Source organism: Octopus sinensis, linkage group LG1 (assembly GCF_006345805.1).
Source record: "Octopus sinensis linkage group LG1, ASM634580v1, whole genome shotgun sequence".
Lineage (NCBI taxonomy): Eukaryota > Metazoa > Mollusca > Cephalopoda > Octopoda > Octopodidae > Octopus > Octopus sinensis.
Genome location: NC_042997.1, coordinates 100,117,359 through 100,139,290, shown reverse-complemented (window position 1 = coordinate 100,139,290; position 21,932 = coordinate 100,117,359). Strand labels below are relative to the sequence as shown.

Below are 21,932 nucleotides of genomic sequence, written 5' to 3'. Positions count from 1 at the left end.
TAGATTATTTAATAATCCTTTAACAAATATAAAAATTGGTAGTTGATAATAAGAAAGTACCTCTGATTTCTTGATATATTTTGAGAATCATTATACAAATAATTCCTTGATTATTCAACTCTGCTTATGCTTATGGTATCTTTTGGAAAAAGAAACCCTACACCACTTATTCCCTCCTCTCCTGAAAGCTTATGAATGATTACAAATGCTCCTCACCAGCTCCATAATAATGTATAACAATTAATTGATAGTAAACTTAAATTAATGGTCTTGTTCCAGAGAACAAGACTTAATTTATGATTTCTTCACATCACTGAAGTTAGTTGATGAGGAAACTGCTGATACTTATAAGATCATTTCTGGAAAAGACTTGTCTTGGGTTTTAAGAAGCAATTACATAACACCACTGATTACATACAAACTCTGTAGTAATCTATTACAACTGAGTGCATAGTCACTCTTAAAAGCACTCACACAAGGATTTAGGAAGCAATCACATTACGTATGTGTATAAATATAACAGCTGTGTAAACATGATCCAACAGACAATACAGGATATAAATTCAAAGTGATTATAATGAATAATCAACATGTATCTAGCTCTAATGATTCTAATTTACAATTCTTGATCTATTAAAATTTTCAGAGAGGGGAGAGTAGACCAACTGCTTACTGCAATGAGCACAAACTCCAAATGAGATAATCTCAAGAATTCTCCATGATTTACATGTCATTAGGAAAAGAGTTTGATTACAGGAAGACAAGACATGTTTCTGATTCAATAGGCGTCATCAGCACAGCAGCCGTCATACCTTACATTCAGTAGACAAGACACTTAGGCATAAAAAAAAACAACAAAAATAAACTTCTTGACTAAACAAGTTCATGTTCTAGGTAATTTGCATAAATGAAATGAAAATGAACCAAGAAAAATAAATCAGAGGGGCCAGATGAATAAGAATATCTTAAATTTTTTTTTGTAAATGTCCGAGTGTCGCTTCTGTTGAAGGTTTAAGTAGGACAGCTCTCCTTTAGTCTTAAAATAATCCGACTGTCCTTTCCCTCATGGCATGCATGCCAATTTTGGGGAAATTCTTGAGATGATTTCTCCTTACTTGTTGGTACCAACCATAAGTGTTTGCTCTAGTCTATGGAAGCAGAGAATTTCAAATAAATCAAGTCATCTTATTATATATGCGTATGTGTCGAATACACATGCTGCCCTTCGTTTTATAATCAAAATTTTCTTCGGATTCCAATGTGTCTGTGTGCGCGCGTGTATATATATATTCTCGATATGTACATTTCTGTCAATCGAACGAAATATATTTTACATTGTAAAAGTAAAAGAGAAAGCTAGGGCTAACATGTCAACATATACGTGAATGTATGCAGTACTGTCGAGCTAACACTCTACAGAGACAGCCGTCTACTTTTCAAGTTTCAGATTCGATAAAACAAAGAGTCAGGAATCGAACGAATTAATTATAATCTTTCTTCTTACAAAATTGCTTTTCGTTCTTAGTGAACAAAATCAACATACTGAGAGTAGACTCCCTTCGCCTTTCATGCTTTGGCGCTAATTTCGAATGAAAATGTCACATTGGCGTTGATTGGAGGTTCGTGATGTGACTGCGTTTTCAATTGGTTCAAGTTTTTATTCACTATCAGGACGTATCTTAGCAGCGTTGATTTGTTGGTGTGGCCGCTGAAGGTAAGGTATTTTATGTCATAGTATTACATCATAAATTCTATGCGAATTTAGTTTACTGTTTTATTACCAGTGCTTATATTTTGTAGAATAATGTTATAGTCATGATTTACCAGTTACGTATTTCCTTTTTAAGTTCACAAATACTTTCATTAAACTGTGATAACGATTTACTGTCTTGTATTTCATTTTACTAAACGTGCTATAAATTTGCGTTACATCATGCATGAATCGAACTTGTGATGCTTATTTACGTGCTTACCACGTGCTGTCATTTGTCTGGTGGAATTTGTATATCGCTCTAAGGGGAAAATGAAAAACAAAAATTCAGAGAAGCAGCAGTTGATATTGTCACTAGTATAAAAAATACATATATTTATATATATATAGATGTGTTTCGTCACCTTTCTGACAATTTGGTAAATTGTCAATACTTCGTCATCAAATGTAAGTCTTTTTTAAACTTAAACAAGAAAGACACGTATAAATATCTTAAAAAATAGAAACCCAAACCCTGTTCGTTATAAATCGATTTTGTTTTAGCGGCGTCTTTTTCCTTTCCGACTCTTGCCACATGGCAGAATCGTATATACACATATCTATGTATCTTATAATTCATCATTATTTGCTTTCGGTTTTCTTAATAGGTGTCGATTCAATATTTACAACATCTCCCCACGGTTTCATGAACTTTATTATTCAAATTTTTGTTTGTAACGTGAAATATGGTATGTTTCTTAGAAGCCCAAACTACGGTAAATGTTGACTACCATAGATAGTCATTGCGACACTCAACTCAGCTGATTTGTTCAACAGGTTGCTGCCTTACTTTCAAAGTATTTTCTCACATTCCTATATCAAAACTTAACTCTAACCTTTTTTTTATATATTTCTCGTACTAGATAAAGCATTTTTTGTCACTTATTACTATTACAATTTTTGTAAAGGATTTTTTTGTTTGTTTTCATGGAAAACTGGAAACAAAGAACATTGCTTGTAAGATGACTTGCATAACTGAACTGACTGTACAATTGCTAGACTAAGCTATATTTATCGATTATTTTCTTTGTTAAAAGTCGTTAGTTGTGTTTAAAAATGTATACTATTAATAATCAAAAGTAGTTTTATTTCGGAGGTCTAAGACGGCAAAAATTCAGGGTTAAGATCCTACAGCAGTTATTCGCACATTAGCTCACTGACTTCAGAATTAGACTAAAGTTTATATATATATATATATATATATATATATATATATATATATATATATATATATATATTGTAGTGTGTGTGTGATTCCAAAAGGAGTATATGTGAATTTTCTTAAATCAGGCAGCGTAGAATAATGAAGATTTGGTCATCGACACATGTAAGTTCAGTAAAAGTTTTTAGAATGAATCTGTTTGTGCACCAAAGAGGGGAAATGTACAGCCTTTGATAAAACTCCTGTAATTCCTTAACTGAATCGGACTCGGTCAAAACTCTTGGTGCATATCGTACGAAATTAATCGTTAGATAATGATTTCCTTTGTTAGGTTTAGCCAATAGAATCAATTATACTTGTACATAAGGAAGTAACACGAATATGGCTTCGTCTCCAAGGCTCTTCTGGTAACATAACTATTAATGGACTGAAGTGACAATAGTATGTGAACTAAATCCTATAAACCACCCAGCTTGGATCCAACAAATATAACTACCCAAGTGTTTCGAATGTTAATAACAGCAAAACTAGGAGATACAATTACTTTTCTGTAAAATTATGGTTTTTCTTCATCGTATTCGACTTTGTCGTAGTGGAGGCGATGATACAAAACTCACTGGAGACACTTATGCAGATAGATATCTATGAAGATATACTGAAAGAGAGTTTGTCGCAAGAAATTGTTTTTGCAAAAACACCTTTTTCTAAAGAAAGCTATATTTTGGGCAAGTTATCACATTTCAGTATAATTATGTGTATGACAGCATAATAATTAAGCATTTTAGTGCCAGCTGGAAGAACTGGTGCTGTCTTATATGCACAGAGTACCTTATTCAAAATTATATGTTGATGTAATCTTTGAAATGGATGACAAATTATTTAAAGACACCAATTTTATCTGAACCTTGTGACCATGTTAGAAGTAATTATAGACAGTCTAGTTGAAAGAGTACAAGAATCTGCAAAGTAGGGAAGCTAAGAATAATTAATACACAAATCACCAGATTCTTTTGAAGAGGAATTCTGATTTGATTATACTGATTCTAGTATTTGGCTGGTATTCATTTTATCAACTCTAGAAAGATGAAAGGCTAAGGCAATACCTGAGGAATGAGAACCCACGTTTGAAATTTCCCCAAGACACCTGATGAAGGCTGGAGAGTATATTAGCCGAAACATGTTAACAACAAACAAGATGAGGACAAATATCTGTCAAATGTAAATAATGTAAACAAAACAATAAGACTGAAAGTGAATATTATTCCAGAAAATTGATGGACATCTTTTACAAAAATTTCTGAAAGTATTCAGAAAAAGCAACTTGTGAATTATTAAATTTGATAAACTCAAAAATAACCAGTATGATTTTCAGGAAAACATTGTGCCTTTCCCAATTATTAGACAACTATCACAAGATTGTTGCAATTGAAAATGGCAAAGGAACATGATGTTTACAAAATTAGACTTTACAAAATTCTTCCACAAGTAATGAGTTGAATATATCAAAAACTGATAGAACATGAAATTACAAGAAATACAGAAGTCGTATAAATATTTTCTTCATAAACATAACATTCAGAGTATTCATGTAATGCATATGGATGAATACAGATGACTAAAGAGCCAAAAAGATGCATGTAGAAAGAACCAGAGGAAGAGGAAGACAAACAGAAGTAGTTAAAGCTAATTGCAGGGAGGAGTTGACAAAGGAAGACAACATGGTGGGATGTAATCTTGGAAGAGGACTTGTCCAACCCAAGTAAGGATAGAAAACTGGATGTAAAATGAAGAACCAAAAATCCAGATTCTAGAAATATCCTGCAAGGAAAGAAATTTTATAGAATATAAGACATTTCATAAAAATCCAGAAAACAAATATAAAAGAACAGCAATCCTCAGAAATGTGCAAAAGGCCAATAACATGAAAAGTTTCTCTCTCTTGAAAGCAAAGTTTATTGGTAAGCTGAATATCTAATCAACAGAAACAGGAAAAGTGAGATATGTTTAAACCAGCCATATTTACCTAAAATATTCTACCTGTTTTATGTTCAAACTGGCCAGATCTGGCCTCACACCTACCTTGCAATGTCATTCTTAAAATAGATAACCTCATTATCTATATCTCAAAACAATGGGAATAAATAAACATGACACACGACAGAGTAATCTGAGTGCTAAAGGTTTTAGGAATTTTGCAAAACCTGGCATTAAATATAGCAATGGCTCACATAATTACCTATTATAACGTGTAAAGGAAGAGTTTGCCGAACCTCTCCACTTAATACCAGCTGCTTAAAAAAGGGCATAGTCTCTAAGAGAATATTAATTGTTAAATCAAATCTGGACATATCCCCCAATACATTCAAAGTGAGACTTCATAAAACGATTTCAAATTTATGTACTGGTAGCAGTTATACATAATTCTGAGCTAAAAATTTCAGTTCTTTGTTTGAAACGATTACAAAATTTAAAAGGAATGGACTAAGTGTGAGCCCAAATGTATGGGACAAGTAAGATTTCTTTCACGCTGCAAATTCTACAACCATTAATATTTGGTTTTAGCTTTCTTGATTTTCTTGAGACCTGGTATTTTAAGCATTATATGATCAAAGCTGAATCTGTTGAAATACACTGCCTTGGTTTTTTTCCCCTATATTAATGACAGATTTAGTAAAATAATTCAGTTATTAAGCTGGTGTTCAGAATATTAAACATGAGGTTTTAGGATGTTTGTATTTTAGAACAGGGAGAGTCTCAGATGGGTTTAAATTGCTTGTTTTTGTATTTATTTGTAATCAAATTTTTTTCTCTCTCTTATTTCAGGAAGTATGGTGGGAATGAACAGGCTTATGACACTTAGTGAACTTAACCAACAGCAATATTGTTGGCCATGAATGGACCTGACTTAAGCAAAATTACTTCTGGATTAGATGAGGTTTCCATTAAAAAGCAATTTAATGCACAGCAACAAACATTTCCATGTTGGTTAAAAGCTTCCTTTGAAAGTTCTCTTCATCGAAATGGCCCAAGTTATCCCTTGTCTGATTGCCATGTTTTTAGAGAAAACTGTCTTAGAAACAATACACATCATCCCTTATCAATTACCCAAATGTCCAAATACATTTACCATAACCAACGATTTTCTACCTCGCAAGATAGTTTACATTCCAAAACCTGTGACTCTTTAGTTAACAAAAAATCTATACCGTCCAGTCCCTATTCCCGACCACTCAGTGCTAAAGATTTTGGTCTGTATATGTCAGAATCTAATTCAAGCTTGTCTTCCTCCCGAACTTATCCAACTAAAAGCCATCCAGATCCAATTCCATCAACAATGGCAGCCAGTAGTAGTTTTCCTACAAATGTCAATTTTTTTCTTAAACCACAAAGCCTTACTTTAAAGAATCCTAGTGCAAGTAATGATGTTCCTGAAAAGTATCCTCTTAGTAAATGTAATAAATCAGAAATAACTTGCAGCTCTTCCAAAGAACTCCAACAAATTACATCAAGTTCTTTTTCTAAACAATCTGCTTTTCTCTCTACAATATCAACATCTTCTGTCCAGATTTTAACTTCTGTTAATAAGCATATTTCTTCAATTCCTAAGCCTGGTTGTGGCTTCACCAAAATTCCTGATATATCTTTAAATGTGAGAAATTTGAGTTATAGTCCTGCTGTTTCCTATGTTGAAAGTCGACAATTGCTTGCTAATGAAAACCATTCTATTCAGAGTGATAATAGTTTCTTACAGAAAAAAAAGATCTACACATTTGGACAAACTGTTTATTATAATATAGCTTATAAGCCTGAGAAATGTTTGCCAGGAACTAAACCATTTGCAATGTCTGCCAACAATATTAATTGTTCTCCAAAGGAGGAATGTCTTTTAACTGAGAGAAACCTTCGTGTTCATCAAAAAGACATCTGCATCCAAACCAGTGAAACAAACTGTCTTCAAGCTGCAAATGATGCTGGATCAGAGAGTAGTGACAGTTTAAGAAAAGGGTAAGAGCAATTTCAATTACAAAAATGTTTATTATGTAGCAAATTAAATGAATGAAGACACTAAAAAAAAAAAAATCTCTATGCATTTCAATTTGCGAGCGAGAGAGAGAGAGGTATGCACTAGATTTATTTTCTAAAAATTATTTCTGAGTGAAAGAAAAACCTGAAAATAATATTTGATATCAATGTGTAGTTTTTTTTTTAATTAATCCAAAAAGAAAACATTAATATTACTCTAATTAAACTCACCATCATCATTTTATATCCACTTACCATGCTGTATGGTTTAGTTGGGTTGTTGTGGTTCAAGCCTTTAGTAGAAGTTATTGTTCTCCTACATTTTTTAGCTTGGTTTCTATGGTTGGTTACCCTTTTTAATGGTGTGTACTCATCATCATCATCCTCGTATAATGTCTGTTTTCCATGCTGGTATGGGTTCGATGGCTTGACAGAGGGTTGCACCAGGCTCCAGTTGTTTGTTTTGGCATAGTTTTTACAGCTGGATGCCCTTTCTAATGCCAACCACTTTACAGAGTGTACTGGATGCTTTTTACATGGTGCTAACATAGGTGCTTCTTTACCTGGCGCTGGAACGGTTGGTTGCTTTATTACTTGGCACTAGCATGCTTGCTTTTATATGTGGCACTGGTATGGGTGCTTCTCATGTGATGCTGGCATGGATGCCCTTTATGTGGTGCTGGCATGGGTGATTTTTATATGATGCTGGCATAGGTGCATTTTACATGGCACCAGTACCCACAAGATCACTGAGTGGCTTGTAAGGCAAAGAAGTTTCAGCTAAGAGGAGAGGAATCGAGAGAAGTGACTGTGTGCTAAGCAAGAAGTTCGAATATGATAAAGGAACAAGGATAGCTGTCTTACTACAGAGGGGATATTTGGCTACACCAGTAGGACAAGGAAGCAGGGGAAAGTGAGAGAAAGAAAGACAGTCAGAGTGAGTGAGAGGGCCTACTCAGAGTGAATAATGGGATAGGGAGTATAAGTAGTACAGAGGGAAAAGAGATGTACAATAAGAGTATGAGAGGAGATATTTAGATAGCAAATGATTTTGAAAGGAACTAGAAGGGACTGCAGTGGGTTTTGTGGAGATGGTTTGTGAGTGAGTTTTGCCAGAGAGCAGAATTATGTGTTGATGGTGGTGGAGTTATGGCTGTAAAGGCCATCCTTGTATGTATGGATGGCCATGATTTTACTTAGCTTGATGTGTTTTCTCAAGCATAGCATATTGCCAGAAGTCTTGACCCCTTGTCATCTCAGTGAGACTCAATATCTGAAGATCCTTTCTTACCATTTTGTTCCATATCTTCCTGGGTCTACCCCTTCCACAGGTTCCTTCCACAATTAGAACTTAGCACTCCTTCATGCACCTGTCCTCATCCATATGCATCACATGACCATACCAGTACAGTCTTCTTTCTTGCACACTACATCTAATGCCTCTGAAATCTAGTTTTTCTTTTAAATCATTTACACTGTCATACATGCACTCTGACATTACCCACTCAGTGGAGCATACTGACTTCATTTCTTTCGAGCCTTAACATGTCCTTTATTGTCACATCCCATGTTTCGCTGCCATCTAGTATAGCTGTTCACACACAGATATCATACAATCTGCCTTCCTCTTTGAGGGAGAGGCCCTTGTTACGAACAAAGGTAGCAACTCTCTGAACTTTACCCAGCCCCTTATTCTAGCAACTATGCTTTCAGAGTTTCCTCCTCCACTGCTAACTTGGTTGCCTGGGTAACAAACTATCTGCTACTAAGGATCTTCTGGACATTCGAAAGAGTCTATTTTCTGTACATTCTGAGTGTTTGTTGTACCAGCACATCTGCTGGCATTGACACTGGAGTAATCGTCATGTCTTTGACAAGACTGAATGCTCCTCTCACCCCTATGCTGTCCCTGCTTGTTCAGCAATCATCCCAGAAGTGTGCTGGGTGCATTTTATCATGGCACCAGCACTATGGAAGTTGCCCAGTATCCCTAAAGATGTAAGTTCTTACTACTCTGTGGTGTGAACATTCACTCAAGACAGTTTGGCTCAGATGGTGAGTAGCAGAGAGAGAGAACAAGTGTGATAATAGAAAGAGAGTGCCTGACACAAGAGGATGGTAGAAAGGAAAGTGGATAACAATTATGAATGGCTTGGAATAGGAAATGATGACTGGCAGTACAAGGTAAGGAGGCATGCAGCTCAGTAGTTAAGGGTGTTGCACTCAAGATCATAAGATTGTGGTTTCAATTCTTGGAGTGGGTGATACATTGTGTTCTAGAGCAAAAGACTCCATGTTGTTCCAGTCTGCTCAGTTAGCAAAAATTAGTAATTGTGTGACAGACCGGATTCCCATCCAATGGGAAATATATATACTACAGAAATCGGGAAACCAGCCTTTTGAGTCTATATGACTTGGGAGGGAGCTCTACCTAGTACAGGATAAAAGGGGTGATGATAGTGTTTTGAGTTGTTTTGCTGTGCATGAATGGCTGGGTATGTCTTTTACAGCATTCCATTTTGCTAATCATTATGCTAAGGTGTATTAGGTACAAACAAATCCGACACAGTTCTTTGTATGTAAGTCTCATAATGGATAAGAGAGATATAGAGATAAGTATAGTGATGAGGGGTGTGATTATAGGCAGGTCCAAAATTTATCCTAATAATGCTGTTGAATAGATTTTGAAAGATTTTAAATTCTTTTGCATTTTCATCAAGATCTAAAAGACTTTATTGAAACTGTAGTTTGAATCTAGTGAGAATGTTTTAAATGAATTCAAAGGGAAGTGGAGATTTTGCTTCTGGCTGTATTTTTCACTGTAGAGAATGTGTTTGAAGTTATTTATTATTGCACTCATGATATAGTGATTGTGGGTTCAATTTCCAGCCTGGCCAGTGTATTGTGTTCTTGAGTAAAATAATTTATTTCATATTGCTCCAGTCCATTTAGCTGTAAATGGGTAACTTCTAATTAGGGGCAATGTTGGTGGCTTATCTAGCTGTAAGGTGGCATCATTTGAAAGCTAAAATGATGCAAAGTGCATTGTGACCAGTGGATATGTAACAGCTGATAGTTTGGTGATGTTGCAAATTAGAGTATTATAAGGCTTGAATTGTAATTGAAGTTTGACTTTGTTATAATGCATTTGAAAGTTGTGTGTGCCACTTTCCAGACAATATTTGCCAGTAGTGACTGAGCACAATTTTTTTCATTCAAAACAAGTGTTAATCTCTGTGCAAAGTTTAAAAAGGAAACAAAAACACTGGAACGTTTACTGCTGGTGTGACTCTATACAGGAAGAAAAATCAAATTATGAAGATCAAGTTGACTGGGACTTCATATTTCACATGTCAGCTTATTCACTCAATGAAACAATGTCAACATTTGTATACACACACACTCAATAGGCTTCCATACAGTTTGTCAAAGAAATGACAAATGACAGGCAGGCAGAGATCAAACTAACTAGGATTTCAAATTTCACATATTGGCTTGTTCTACCAGTGAAGGAATATTTGCCTGCTAGTGTGTTTATAGGGAACAAAGCCACATGAAAAGCTTGGATGTACATGATAGATTTTATGAAATGTTAAATATCTCTATAAATACATTTTTTTTTCATTTAAAATAGAAAACTAAATAAATGGTTAATGATCAAAAAACAGATTCAGCAGTCAAGTTAGTAAAAGGATTGATGAAATGGGAGGTTTCGGAGGGAGTAGAGAAAAGAAATACATGAGATAAAAATCCTTATTAGATATGTCACTTAAGATCAAGAAAAAAAATACCTCAACATAGTTTCAGGTAGCTTGTTAAGTGGACCGACTAACAATGTTATTCTAATAAAAGTAAATAAGTCATGTGGAGTTTAATTTAATTCACTAAATAAGCATGCATGACTATGGCTGCCAGTTTCTAAAAATATCTGAACCATATATCTCAGTAGAAAGAGATCTACATGTCTATATTTATAAATTTTCCATAAGAATCTCATTTTTGGTTAATGCAAATGAAAATGATTGCTTGCTAATATAATATTGTAGGCAACAATTAATGATCAAAAAACAGATTCAGCAGTCAAGTTAGTAAAAAGATTAATGAAATGGGAGGTTTCGGAGGGAGTAGAGAAAAGAAATACATGAGATAAAAACTGTATGGAAGCCTATTGAGTGTGTGTGTATACAAATGTTGACATTGTTTCATTGAGTGAATAAGCTGACATGTGAAATATGAAGTCCCAGTCAACTTGATCTTCATAATTTGATTTTTCTTCCTGTATAGAGTCACACCAGCAGTAAACGTTCCAACTATGTTAAGGTATGTTTTTTTCTTGATCTTAAGTGACATATCTAATAAGGATTTTTATCTCATGTATTTCTTTTCTCTACTCCCTCCGAAACCTCCCATTTCATCAATCCTTTTACTAACTTGACTGCTGAATCTGTTTTTTGATCATTAACCATTTATTTAGTTTTCTATTTTAAATGAAAAAAAAAATGTATTTATAGAGATATTTAACATTTCATAAAATCTATCATGTACATCCAAGCTTTTCATGTGGCTTTGTTCCCTATAAACACACTAGCAGGCAAATATTCCTTCACTGGTAGAACAAGCCAATATGTGAAATTTGAAATTCTAGTTAGTTTGATCTCTGCCTGCCTGTCATTTGTCATTTCTTTGACAAACTGTATGGAAGCCTATTGAGTGTGTGTGTGTATACAAATGTTGACATTCATAGCTTTACTTGTCACCACCTGAATAAAATGGTGACAATACAACTGATCAGCACTTTTGGAATAAAAAATATTTTATTTGATAATCAGTTAAGAGTTGCTTACAGGAAGGGCATCCAGCTTTAACTTCTTACCATAAATTAAAAGTTCCCATCAAACCTATGCTGTGCTAGGAAAACAAACATTAAACGATTGTTCATGTGTTCTTACATAGATAGTGAAATACAAGTTGAAAATGGACACTAACATACACAAAAATGTGACAAGTTTTGAGTCACAACAAAAGCAAGCTATATCCAAAACATAGCAAGTGTATTGATATTTTTGTTTATGAAGTAAAATGGTATGATTTTGTGTTGTAGAAAATAGTGTTACATATGTGATCTGACTGAAAATGTGTAATTTTTTTCTCTCATTAAACTCGGCTATGTCTTGTTATTTAAGACAAATGTGAATGAACAAATGACTTTTCTTGGCTTTCAGAAAAATTTTCTTGATTTTTGCTTTAAGTAGCCAAAATGGCTGCCTGACTGGTTATTATAAAATTGATGCCTAACTAAAAATGTCCTTGTTGCAATGAAAGAATTGATACATGTTTAATTAAAAAATCACCTGGCATATGCTATGTATGATACTGTATACATTGAAGGGTTAAATCATTTTTAGCTAGGCTGAATGGGGGCAGTTGTGACTTAAGCTACATATCTCATCACCCTGCTTTCTTCTATGGACAAGTAAACATTTTCCTTTTTTCTTAGAACTGTGGATTCATCATCATCATTTAATGTCTGTTTTCTATGCTGGCATGGGTTGACAGTTTGGCTGGAGCTGCCTGGGTTCCATGTCTGTTTTGGCATGGTTTCTACACCAGGATGTCTTCCTAACACCAACCACTTTCCAGTTTGTACTGAGTGCTTATATATAGCACAGGCAGGGGTGCTTTTTACATGACACCAGCACTTATGAGCCTTGCAAGGTTAGGATTTTACATAGCTTGATGTATCTTCTGAAGCACAGCAAACTACCAGGAGCCTCATGTGAACTATATTGTGGTTGTGTAAGAGATGCTTTTAGTATCTTGCTTCTTCCATTTAGGAAACTGAAGGCATTTGTAGTTTAAAATTTTGCACCTGGAGAAACCTACACTTTTTATGAAGTAAAGAGTGAAAAAAATCTGGTAATAATATAAATTCATTGGAAATGAAATTTGATGTTTTTTTTTTTACAATACTGAATATTATTCTTCCCTAACCAAAATAGATAAGGAAAACAAAGAATTGGATAACATTACATATTCAATGAAATTAGCAAGCTAGATGAAATAAAACCATGATTGATGATGATGATGATACATACTACTTGTCCAATAGTTTCTTACAATCTTATTTTTATTATGGCTTCATGCATGTTCACCTAAATCAGTTGACTGTCAAATATATTATCTGAGTAGCTTGTTGTTTTCTAACCTCTTATGCTAATTCACTTGAAAATGTCTTTGATTATTTGATTAAAAAAATTATTGGTTTTTAAGCCAATGAAAACTTTCCATCAAAATTCTGTTAGAATCTTGGTTGGATATACACAAAACACCAGCTTAACATCAGCATGGATTCTGGTCCATAACATTTAAAAATTTTAATTATAATAATTATAAAATAATACTCTGTATCATGATTATCACCAGTGTATTTATTATATTATTTCAATGCAAGGTTACTTGGAGATGGGGACACTACAACAATTAATTCTGAAGGAGAATCTGACGATTCTTTGACCGAAGAAAGTGTTTCAGATTATGAAGGTAAATTTTTTGTAGCCCTCTTTCTGTAAAATCTGATATATATTTTTTTTTCATATATTTTTCATGTAATTTGTTTAACCTGTTACCATTTAAACTGTCCACGTCTGGCCAAAATATTCTGCTAGGTTTATGTTCAGACTGGCCAGATCTGACCTCTCACGCAATATTATTCTAGAAATAACAATCATACCATTGAAATCGTGTTATGAGATAATGTACGACTAATTCAAATGAATGTGAATAAATAAGCATTACATTTGAGAGTAATCTAAATGCTAAAGAGTTAAAATAATTTTTCTGTACTTTATAAACTTATTCCTTTATTATAAAATAATACAGCTTTGGAGGAAATAATACTATGTATCTAATATATACACTTCTGTGTTGAAGTTGACTATAAAGTTTATTAGCTAAAGAAAAGTGTTGGTAACAAAGGGTTTCTCTCTGTGTATAAAAGGTAAAGTGAATGTGGTATGAATAACACTTAATGCAACATGGCTGTGAGGCTTAAACATTAAATATCAAAGATTGAATGAGGCTGAAGAAGAGAAACAATCTGAGTGTGATCTGTTGGATGTGCAGTGTCAACCTACATCAGAGCTATAGTGCAAGAGAATGGAGAGAACAACTGGTTGTTAAAGGTTTCTGCCAGCATGTACAACAGAACCAGTTGCTATAGTATGGACAATATCTTGTTGGAGAAAGTGTTGTATGCTAACTTTTGAGGGTAGTGTAAGACCATAGCAAAAAAATGATAAAGTTAGGTCTTAGAATCTCATGGACAAGATTGAATTGCATGAGATAAAAGATGTTCCAGCAAAAAAAAAAATTCAAACATGAAAATGGCAGTGATATGTGTAATTTTAATTTTTTAATGCTTATTTCTTTTTTCTTCAAAGCTGTTTTAAACCTTTTAAAATTTTGTATTTATTTTAGAATATGAAGTCAGTAGCTGTAGCCTTCTATCTAAGCAATTACTAAGTTCTGAGTCTCATGTTAGCCAGGAAAAAGTGTACTCTTCTTCACCCACACCAGCTATTACTTTGTGTTCAGCTCTTACTCCCAGCTTATTCCTGAATGTACCACCAACTATAAATTTTGTTTACAGCGGATGTAAAGGTACAGCTTATTTTTGATAACTTTTATTCATATCACTCTTTTTATCTTTAAGAAATTAACAAATCTCTAACTTCAAAATAGCTTAAAAACAAACAAGCATTTAAAGAATATTTAGATGCATACACTTGTTTATAGTATATAGATATAATAATTATATGATTTTTTAAAATTAACTATTTAGTTTTTATATAGAAAGGTCAGACCATGTTGTACATCATCATCATCATCGTTATAGTAGATGTTTTATTTTATTTACTTTTTCAGTTGAAAGTCTCTCTTTGGAGATGAATCGCCTTTTGCGCTGGCGTCTGAGTCCTATCACACCCCTTGTGGTAAAATCAGCTTTAGTCAGAGCTCGCTTTAAATTGACAAACAGTAAGACTTCATTATTTTGTTAATTTAGTTATGCTTGATATGATTGAAAAGGTGTCATTAATTTGCAAGCCATTGCTGTTATTTTTTTAAAAGTTGTAGTATATACCCGTATCTAAGGCCATAAACTGGCAGAATTTTCAGCATGCTGAACAAAATGCTTCGTAGTATTTTGGCTGTCTTTCTGTTCTGAGTTCAAATTCCGCTAAGATTGACTTTGCCGTTCATCCTTTTCAGGGTTGATAAAATAAGCACTTGTTGATCATTGGGGTTGATGTAATTGACTAGTCCCTCTCCAACCAAACTGTTTCCTTGTGTCAAAATCTGAAACCAATATATATCTGTATATTATGCATGTATACATGTAAAATAGCTGCAGTAATAAGTTAACTTTTTTCTTTCACAATATTGTTGATAGTATCAGAAAGGACACCAGGCTATAAAAATAAATGTTCCAACATGTTAGTGTCAATCACTCATACTCTAGGTAGATATACACCAGATCTGTAATCAGAAGAGCTGTAGATACAATGGCAGAGGTAAACTTCCTGATAATTGATCATTCATGTCTGACTGCTAGTTAATCTGAAACAAATAGTTTTATCCTAAGATGTAATAAAATGTCAACAGTAAATTTGTACTGATAAGCATGGTAACTTAGCTACTTAATAATCTTGCCTTAACATTTGAACAATGTACAAATATAAAATAATCTCACACATAGCTGTTCTTTCATAATTGTGTGAGTGTGTGTATATATATTATGTATAACATTTTTCATACTTACATGAGTGAATTGGGTAAAACTTAAATACAGATTTTCTATGCCTGGATGCTCTTTCTGTTGCCAACCATCACCTTTTTACAAGCATGGTAGTGTTTCTCCCTTTTATTTTTTGAAAAACAAACTCATTGACTGGGCATGTTTAAAAATTGACAACATTTGCATGAATAGTGATAATGAGTGTGCAAATATCAAAACAAAGAGAAAACACACATTCATTCACTCACTCATGTGTCTGTATATTTGTACATATATATGCATACATGTGTGTGCATGTATGTGTGTGTGTGTGTGTGTGTATGTATATATATATATATATATATATATATATATATATATATATATATATATATATATATATATATATATATATAAATAAAGATGAGAATGTGTGTGTCTGTGTGAATCCCTAAAACTTGAGAGCTACACAACCAATTTCATTCAAATTTTACACATTTTTAAAAACTACTTTGCATATAAATTTCTCTGTATTTATAAAATGTTCAGGTATTATACTGATGTTTAAAAGAAAGATACACACACACACACACACAAATATAATTGCATGCAAAAAGAACCATATAAAATGTTTTTACAAATTAAGTCATTTTGCTTAACAAAAAGGGATATAAGCAGTTAGTTGAATGACCAAGTGCTACCTCCAAAACCATTGAAGTTTGTACCTTAGCAGCTTAACTGTTGTACATTTACTGTTGTATTTTTCCAATCATTTTCAATGTTTTATTTTTATGTTATATTTATATCTTGTCAGAACATTATGATTGGATTGGTTGTTTTGGAAAACACATGAAAAGCCAAGCTTTTAGAGTTCTCCGGGATTTTCAAAAAGTAAGATTTTGTGTAAACTTGTGAATATTTTACTTTCATCATTTTGTGGTCTTTTTCTGTGGCTATATTTCCATCAACTGTAATCTTTGTTGATATCTGAAACAAGAAAAACCTATGCAAGTTTAGCAGGTTTTTTCCTATTACCTTCTGTTAATATTCACATATAATAAAATTGCACTACATTTGCTGTGTGAAGAATTAGCATATGAATTTTAGAGAGGAATTTTCTTTGTAAAGTTTAATTTTGATAAAATGTTAAAGATAGTAGGGCTAACAGCTAATGAAGTTCAAACACTCAGTGCATTTAAATATATGATAAAAGTCAATAATTCACAAAAAAAGTCTTTGTTATTGCTGGATTAAAATCTGATGAAACAATGAATTTAATAGCATATGCAATTAATAAATAGTAAATATGACTCAACCAAAATGTGTGTTTTGTTAATTTCTTTGTTGAGAGAAAGTAAAGGACAGACTGTTGCAACTCTGGCAAAGAATGGTTGACTAAAGTCACTAGTGTGGGATTTAGGTGGTAAGCAAGATGACGAGAGGATGCAGATAGAATTGGATTAGGGTGGTACACAGTTTGCTAGTTCAGGGTTGAGATAATGTAGATATGATAGAATAGAAAAGCAGGGGGAAGAAACAGTTCACCTGTTGTCTATAGTTAGTGAACTTCTACCATTCAGCTACTGATCAGATTTAAATATTTTGTGACTTTAAAGATAAATCTTGGTCTTAGTGTACCAGTTGCTTGAAGGGTTTATCAGAAATTATCCAGTCTCTTGTATATTGTTTATGCATAGGATGTGGAGATATGAGATATTGATATATGTGTAGCTATTGTGTTTTAGGTTAGGGTTATAGTGAAGGAGCATTGTTGTCAAGTGCCTATTATTGTATGTAGATATTTGTACAAATTTTACAATTATGATTGTTAATATTTATTTTGATATTTATTTCATTCTCCTAAAAGATTAAGTATACTTTCATTTTACAACTCTTGCAGCTTAATCACTTTCCTGGATCCTTTCAAATAGGCCGCAAAGATAAACTGTGGAGAAATTTATCTAAACTGCAGTCACATTTTGGGAAAAAAGAATATGGATTTTTTCCACAAACATTCATTCTTCCAACTGACCTGAAAGTTTTCAAGAAAAACTGGGATGATGGTGGAAATCGAGTAAAATGGATAATTAAACCTGTAAGTGGCTTATATCCTTTCTTTGAACCAATTGTTAATAACTGGAAATGTCATGTTTTCTGATGCATGCATTTGAAAGTAAACTCTAAAGGTAAGGAATTATCTCTGCAGTTCGTTCAGTAGAAATATATTTACTCTTTTACAAAACTAAATTCCTTTGCATCTTAGCTATGACGCTTTTATCCCATTTTCATGATTTCATTTGTTAACTTCATACTTAAGGCTTTTTCTTTTGATTCTCATATTTTTGTGGCTGCTTATAATAATAACATTGCTTTTGTTGCTGTTTAGCTCCAGATAAGCTATGGTTAAAAACCTGTACTTAAAGGCATTCTTCCCTTTTTTTGTTTAGAAGTTTATGTTCAGCTTAATGATTCATTTCTGCGATTTTGCTTTATCCTTTTAGCATTTAAACCAACCATATCTGGCCCAAAATGTCCTACCTGTCTTATGTTCTAACTGGCTAGATCTGGCTTTTTACACATACCCAACAATGTCATTCAGATCATAAACAGTCCCATCATTGAATGATTAATTCAAAACAATATGAATAAGTATTAAAAATGATAAGTATAATCTGAATGCCAAAGGGTTAAACAAAGATAAAAAAATCTAACAATTTCATTTCCTTGGAAAGACTGTGGCTAGGTTCAGTCTCTTCTTAAAAATCACAAAGTAAAACAATTTTCAAATTCTCTCTCCAGGTTCAAATTCATTTTCTTCATCGCTTTCAGAACTGTTGTGAGAATCGCTTGTTTCATTTTCAAAAACCAAAATATCTGATTTACAGTAATATATGTTTTTTTGTTTGCCATATATTTTGCTAGATTTCTCCATATCTTTCAAAAATCATTCAAATTTGCTACTTGATAACATGAAATTGATTTCCATTTTTTGACCATAGTAAAAAAATTGACATGGAAAGATATTTCCAAAAATTTGCAAAGCTTAGATATCGTATCAAATAATGTTAGACATTGTAACTTGATTGTTTATACAGTGATATCCTGTGTTTTCATAAATGTACTAACAAGATTTCTGCTGAAATTCCTCATCTAAATATCAATAGATTATCTCAGGTGGTTCTGGGTGGGTTGGTTAACATAAGCCAAAAATATTCTCGGGTGGTTTTGGGAGGGTTGGTTAAGAAAGGGTTACAAATCAGCTCCTTTATCCTTGTAGCAGTTCATGCCAGTCATCAATTTAAGGAATTAAATTAAATCTGAAGGGAGCAGGTAGATAGAAATTATCAGTCATTAAGGATAACTAATTACCAGTCATTAAGGATAACTGATTGACTAAACAAGTAATCAGTATTGTTGGACTTTGATGGCTGCTTTCAGCAGCTTAGCCACTATTCCTAATGAGTTTACTACTTTTCTTTGCCTTCATATTTTTTATAGCCTTTTCTACCATATGGATATCAACCTTGGTAGCTTAATTATTCTAATTGCTTTGATTACTGTGTCTGTTTATTTCTCTGTGAACAGTATGCTTGCTTCAGAGAAAACATACTGGTCTTGGGCTGTTGTCCACTCCAAATAATTTCTTAATGTTCTTTGCTTGAGTCAGGCCAAGAGGTTTTTTCCTTTATTATTATCTCACCTCTTGCATACAGCATCTGCAATGCTTCCGCTCTCGCATCTTTAGAATCCCTGCAGCATGTTGATTGGGTGCATTTATGCCACCAGCAGTATAGAGGCTGTATACAGGACTAAAGTGTCTTCTTTGCTTTGTATTAGATTTTATTCAGAATTCTTTTGTAGATGGGTTGCCTGTAGTTTGCAGATTTCCTGTTTCGTCCATACAATATGAGTCAGAAATCTCTTCACTGGTCATGCTTGGCTACTATCTGTGGAGCTGCAAGTGTTTTAACTGAGTGGGACCCTTGCAATTTTGGCTGTCACTATAGAAATGATATAGGGACATTGTAGATATAGATTAAGAGTGTCTCCATAGTATAAGTTGGGAATGTTTAGCAGCCAAGCCATTACTTTGTAGATTAAACATCTGTGAACTAACAGCATATATTGCTATGGTTGTTCATCCATGACTGAACAGTCATTACAAACATGACCATCTTGTTCCTACTGTAGGACCACAGTAGCCAATGCACTTTCCCTTCTATCCACAAGACAGTTGCATATTGAGTTGCCTTTTCCAGCAGGTCAAGTGACTATATTGCGTCTCTTTTGTTGGTACATGTGCTTATGATAGAGGAAGTAATTGTGGTTGGGCATTAAATATTGGTTTCAAATTTTGGCATAATGCCAACAATTTTCGGGAGGGTAAGTCAATGACATTGATCCCAGTATTCAACTGGCACTTATTTTATCAACCCCCAAAAGATGAAAGGCAAAGTTACCCTCAGCAGAATTTGAACTCGGAATCATCAGCATACCTGGTATGCTGATACTTCTGCCAGCTTGCCACTAAAAGGCTGGACATTAAATATTGAAAGAAAAAACAGATGCTGATTTGACAGATATGCAAGATGAAGAGATTGGTTTAGCCCTTTAACATTTAAGCTGGCCGTGTCTGGCCAAAATATGCTCCCTGTTTTATGCTCAAATGGGCCAGATACAGCCTCTCACATCTATCCCATTGTCATTATAAAAATAATCACATCATCAAAATTTTGATGCTACAAGACAATTTTATGATTAATTCAAAGCAATGTGAATAAATAAGCATTATATTTGACAATAATTTGAATGCTAAAGGGTTAGACATATTATGTGAATACATGTGATTTTTATCGATACAAATTTAAATTACCAAATTAAATCAGAATGGAGCAGGCACATAGTTGTTACTTTCTTAAAACCATCAATATCATCTATTTTATTGAAGCTTTGTTTTCCATGCTGGTCACACCCTTTGATCTTTTGTCATTTCATCAATTAGATGAAATGGCTGGACTGGACTGTGTGTTGTGTTTTTGAGCAAGACACTTTATTTCACATTGTTCCAGTTCACTCGGCTGAAGAAATGAGTTGCAACATCACTGGTGCCAAGCTGTTTCAGCCTTTGCCTTTCCCTTGGATAACATCAGTGGCATGGAGAGGGGAGGCTGGTGTGCATGGGCGACTGCTAGTCTTCAACAAACAACCTTACCCGGACTTGTGCCTTGGAGGGTAACTTCCTGGGTGCAATCCCATGGTCATTCAGGGGTCTTTGCCCTTTTTTTTTTACTGAAATCTTATATCATTTCCCATATAAATAATATAAGGTTTTTGTTTTGTTTTTTTAGCATTTGTTCTGAACTGTTATTCTTTAATTTTTCTATAATTTGTAACTTGGTAATTCTTTTCAGCCAGCATCTGCTCGAGGCAAAGGCATCAGAGTTATTTATAAATGGAGCCAGATACCTAAAAGAAGACCCATAATAGTTCAAAGGTAAATATAAATGATTTATAGAAGGGGTGGTGGTGGTGAATAAAAGAGTATATTTCATCTGGTTTATATACTATCAATTTCTATTGTTTAGGTATCTGTCTCGGCCTTTCCTTATTAATAGTAGTAAGTTTGATATTCGTCTTTACATTCTGGTAAGCTCTTTCGACCCACTTCGAATATACCTGTATGATGATGGCCTGGTTCGATTTGCATCTTGCAAGTAAGTACACAATTTCAACTTTATTAAAAATTTTATATCTTCTCAGATATTTTTGTTAAATGAGTTGACTGTTATATCATTTTAAGTTTACTAATTAGTGTTATTGTTTATTTTAAAAAGAACATGAGGGTTAGTTAGAATTAATCAAGCTTTCTTTTATGTGGAGGACAATTTTCACATCATAGGCCTAGGCCTTTAATTATTCTGCATGTACAAAATATAACAGTTTTATATTTTGGCACAAGGCCAGCAATTTTAGAGGAGGGAGGGGGAAGTTAACATTGACCCTGGTGTTATTGACCCCAAAAGGATGAAAAGCAAAGTTGACTTTGGCAGAATTTGAATGTAGAATGTTAAAGTCTTGACAAAATGCCACTAAGCATTTTGTCTAGTTTGCTAATGATTCTGCCAGCTCACCTTTGAATATACAACATAATACAATGGATCTTGTGTCAGGTCTGTTGAAGACTGTATTCTATCTGTTTAATGATAATATTTTTACTGCTATCA

The 21,932-nt window shown here is 33.5% G+C and overlaps 1 protein-coding gene across 2 annotated transcripts in view; it reads left to right on the top strand.

Annotated features, from left to right (window-relative positions):
* Positions 1-1,584: 1,584 nt before the first annotated feature.
* The window catches only part of LOC115216319 (tubulin polyglutamylase TTLL4), a 35,921-nt gene continuing 15,573 nt past the window's right edge, over positions 1,585-21,932 (top strand). Inside the window, exons 1-9 of one of the 2 annotated variants that reach the window (XM_029785534.2) lie at positions 1,585-1,714; positions 5,736-6,917; positions 13,387-13,475; positions 14,412-14,594; positions 14,859-14,969; positions 16,523-16,599; positions 17,609-17,803; positions 21,120-21,202; positions 21,294-21,422. In XM_029785534.2, the coding sequence (XP_029641394.1) occupies positions 5,803-6,917; positions 13,387-13,475; positions 14,412-14,594; positions 14,859-14,969; positions 16,523-16,599; positions 17,609-17,803; positions 21,120-21,202; positions 21,294-21,422 (1,982 nt within the window). In that variant the 5' untranslated portion in view covers positions 1,585-1,714; positions 5,736-5,802. Of the gene's footprint in view, positions 1,715-2,002; positions 2,159-5,735; positions 6,918-13,386; positions 13,476-14,411; positions 14,595-14,858; positions 14,970-16,522; positions 16,600-17,608; positions 17,804-21,119; positions 21,203-21,293; positions 21,423-21,932 lie in introns of those variants that run through there. The other variant, XM_036503284.1, reaches the window with a different exon arrangement.